Source organism: Cibotium barometz, chromosome 14, assembly GCF_041138505.1.
Source record: "Cibotium barometz isolate CiBa-2024 chromosome 14, ASM4113850v1, whole genome shotgun sequence".
NCBI lineage: Eukaryota > Viridiplantae > Streptophyta > Polypodiopsida > Cyatheales > Cibotiaceae > Cibotium > Cibotium barometz.
Genome location: NC_141059.1, coordinates 9613248 through 9616115, shown reverse-complemented (window position 1 = coordinate 9616115; position 2868 = coordinate 9613248). Strand labels below are relative to the sequence as shown.

Here is a 2868-nt window from a genome sequence, read left to right as displayed (position 1 = left end):
CCTCACTCCACTAAGGGGGTCTGTTGTAATTTAAAAAATCACATTTTAGAGTCACATTTCAAATTGAAGTTGGAAACCCACTCTGCTTCTGCACACTACAAACTTCAAAGAAATTTTTTTGCTACTTGCCTAAAAGCTGAGCAGATAGTTGAAATGCAACAGGACTCAGGAGCCACAAAACGTGGCGGGGCCACACAGGTGGCCAGTTTGGCAGGTCTGCCAGCAAAAGGAGTGTTGTGCGAAATTAATGGAGTCTCGCTAAATTTTGGTGCCCATGTGTGATATGGTAGGTATTACAGCAATTAACGGCAAGGTAACCGGTACCGCCGGTAGGAAAGTCTACGTAACAAAATGCCACGTAACCATACGGCAACTCTGCTGCCGTGTCACCCTCTTAGGAAACTTTTGGTGTCGAGGAAAGAATGAAATGATGCCATGTGGGACAAATTGGCCCATGGCAAGCCACGTCATTTTTTGGTGGCGGCTTTTCTTTTTCCCGAATTAAAAAGTCCGCTTCACACTTTACCGCACCCTAGCCAGAAAGCCTGAGCTGGTTTCTCTACAATTTAAAAGCTCACTAACCGTAACAATATCCCCTACTTGGTTGGATCTTCGTGCTCAAGCTCTCTTCCTCACTCTGCGTGTGTAAGAGACAGAGACACACACACAGAGCAAGATGAAGGTCCTTCTCTTCCTTTCTCTGCTTCTTTTCTCACTCTCTCCTTCTTCTGCCAACAACAATATCACTCAAATCTTGGCCCCTCACCCTGACTACTCTACTTTTAGCTCACTCTGCACGCAGAGTGGAGTTGCTTCGCAAATATATTCGCGCAGGACCATCACAGTGCTAGCTCCTCCCAACTCTGTGCTTGACCCCATTGTGCAGCACTCTTCATTCTCCGCCCAGACTGTGTACGACATTATCAGCTACCACGTCCTCCTTGACTACTTTGACATCGCTAAGTTCAAGGAAATCGCCAACGGCACAACCCTCAGCACCACGCTCTACCAGACCACTGGCCAGGCCAACGGTAACGAAGGCTTCGTCAATATCACTTACAAGGGCGGGAACATTCACATTGGACGGGCTGACCATGGTGCCCCCTTGACCGCTGTCGTGCAGAATGAACTCTACAAGGATCCCTACAACATCAGTTGTGTGAGTGTCAGTTCCGTTCTTGTGCCTGATGGTGTTGGTGCCCCAGAACCTGCCCCTGCTCCTGTCAACTTCACGCAAATCTTAATCCAGGTACGGGCAACTTCCACCATGGTAATTGGTCTGCTTTGGCTCTACAGGTGCGGCATATTTCGTCAAGTACATTTTGATGTTGATCTCTCAACGACAATTGGCGCTCTATTCCAGGGCAAAATCTACAATACGTTTCTCTCTCTTATCAAAGCAACTGGAGTGGATGCCCTGCTGCTGAAGCACGACACCCCACCTGGTGTGACTATATTTGCACCTGACGATGCTGCATTCAAGAAGTTGCCTGCAGGTAATGATCTCTACTGGTTTCCTATCTAATCTAGTATCTTCAGGACAGCGTTTGAAAAAAAGATGGAGGATGCGGGGGGATGTAACGTGGAAGGTAGTAATGTTTTTGTCTATGCGGGTCTATATACATACTCCTTTCCTTAATAGGTTTGGTTAATCTTGTCTGGTTTCGGTGTTTAAGGTGCTCTGAGCAAGCTCTCAAGTGCTGAGCAAGTGGCGTTGCTGGAGTTTCACTGTCTGGGGAACTACTACTCAAGCCAGGAACTGAGTGCGCTCGGCTCCCCGCAGGTGACGCTCGCAAGCGGCTCAGGGGGTGGCAAGTATCAATACTCCGGCATCTTCCAAAGCAAAGGAGGGGGCAGCGTAATAGATACTGGCTACAACAAGGTGGCCGTGGGGCCGACACTCTACAGCCAGGAGCCTGTTGGCCTGTACGGCATTTCGACCGTGCTGCTGCCGACGGACATTTTTGGCTTGCCGCCAGGTGCCGCGCCTTCGCCAACTCCGACACTTACGCCGTCTCCGACGCCATCTCCGACGGCAACTCCGACTCCGGCACCGTCATCGGCCCCGGCCTCCGCTCCAGCCTCAACGTTCTCCCCACCGGCTCCACCTCCGGAGGCTCCATCTAGCCATGCCGCCGGCTCACCCAAGTCCAGTGAAAACAGTTCCCACACGTCCGCCCACGTTGGTTTTTGCCTCCTGGTGGCCGCCCTACAGCTGTCGCTAGCCTTCCTCTTCTTTTCTTGAGCGAGCACCTGCCCCTAGGAACGTAGGATTGGTTGATTCTTTTTACTAGTCTTGGGATCTGGCGGTAACAACTGTGTTGTTAGATGCGAGGTCTACCGCCTGCTGTGTAAGTAATTGTGCGCGAAAACAGAAGAATTGGTTACTGTTTTTTTTGGGCCAGCTGGACATTGAAATTTATGCCCCGGATCCCTTTCCCGGTGGAGTCGTGGCCGCATTTTGGATTTTAATATATCTTACGTGGTTCTCCCAATCCTCTGCACATGCGTCTATTAATTAACTAAAGAATCTTAGTGCGTCACTTGTGATTACAAGCTGTAAAAGAGCCCATCTCGCCGCTCGGGCAATTGATAAAGATTAATGACCCTAAAGGTACCTTGGGGTAGCCCTAAGGAAGGTGACAAAAAAAAGTTGTTAGATAATGCCAGCTGTGCAATTGTGCGCTAAATGTCTAAATGTAATGTTGTCCATGCTGCCACTCCAAGTTCCAACTAATCAGTTACGTGTTTTGCCTTTAAGGCTTTTAATTGAACACCTGCGCGAAAGCAGAAGGAAATCCCAGAAATCCTTGGATTTATAACTAAAATATACAATTTTTTCAACCCTTGGAGTTAAAAGACAATGTT

General features: G+C 48.9%; 1 protein-coding gene across 1 annotated transcript; it reads left to right on the top strand.

The window, feature by feature from the left end:
* Positions 1-585: 585 nt before the first annotated feature.
* On the top strand, positions 586-2495 carry LOC147631650 (fasciclin-like arabinogalactan protein 8). Its single transcript, XM_086808170.1, has 3 exons — positions 586-1249; positions 1364-1496; positions 1677-2495. The coding sequence occupies exons 1-3, from the start codon at positions 677-679 to the stop codon at positions 2243-2245; spliced, it is 1275 nt and encodes a 424-aa protein (XP_086664296.1). The 5' UTR covers positions 586-676; the 3' UTR covers positions 2246-2495.
* The last annotated feature ends 373 nt before the right edge of the window (positions 2496-2868 follow it).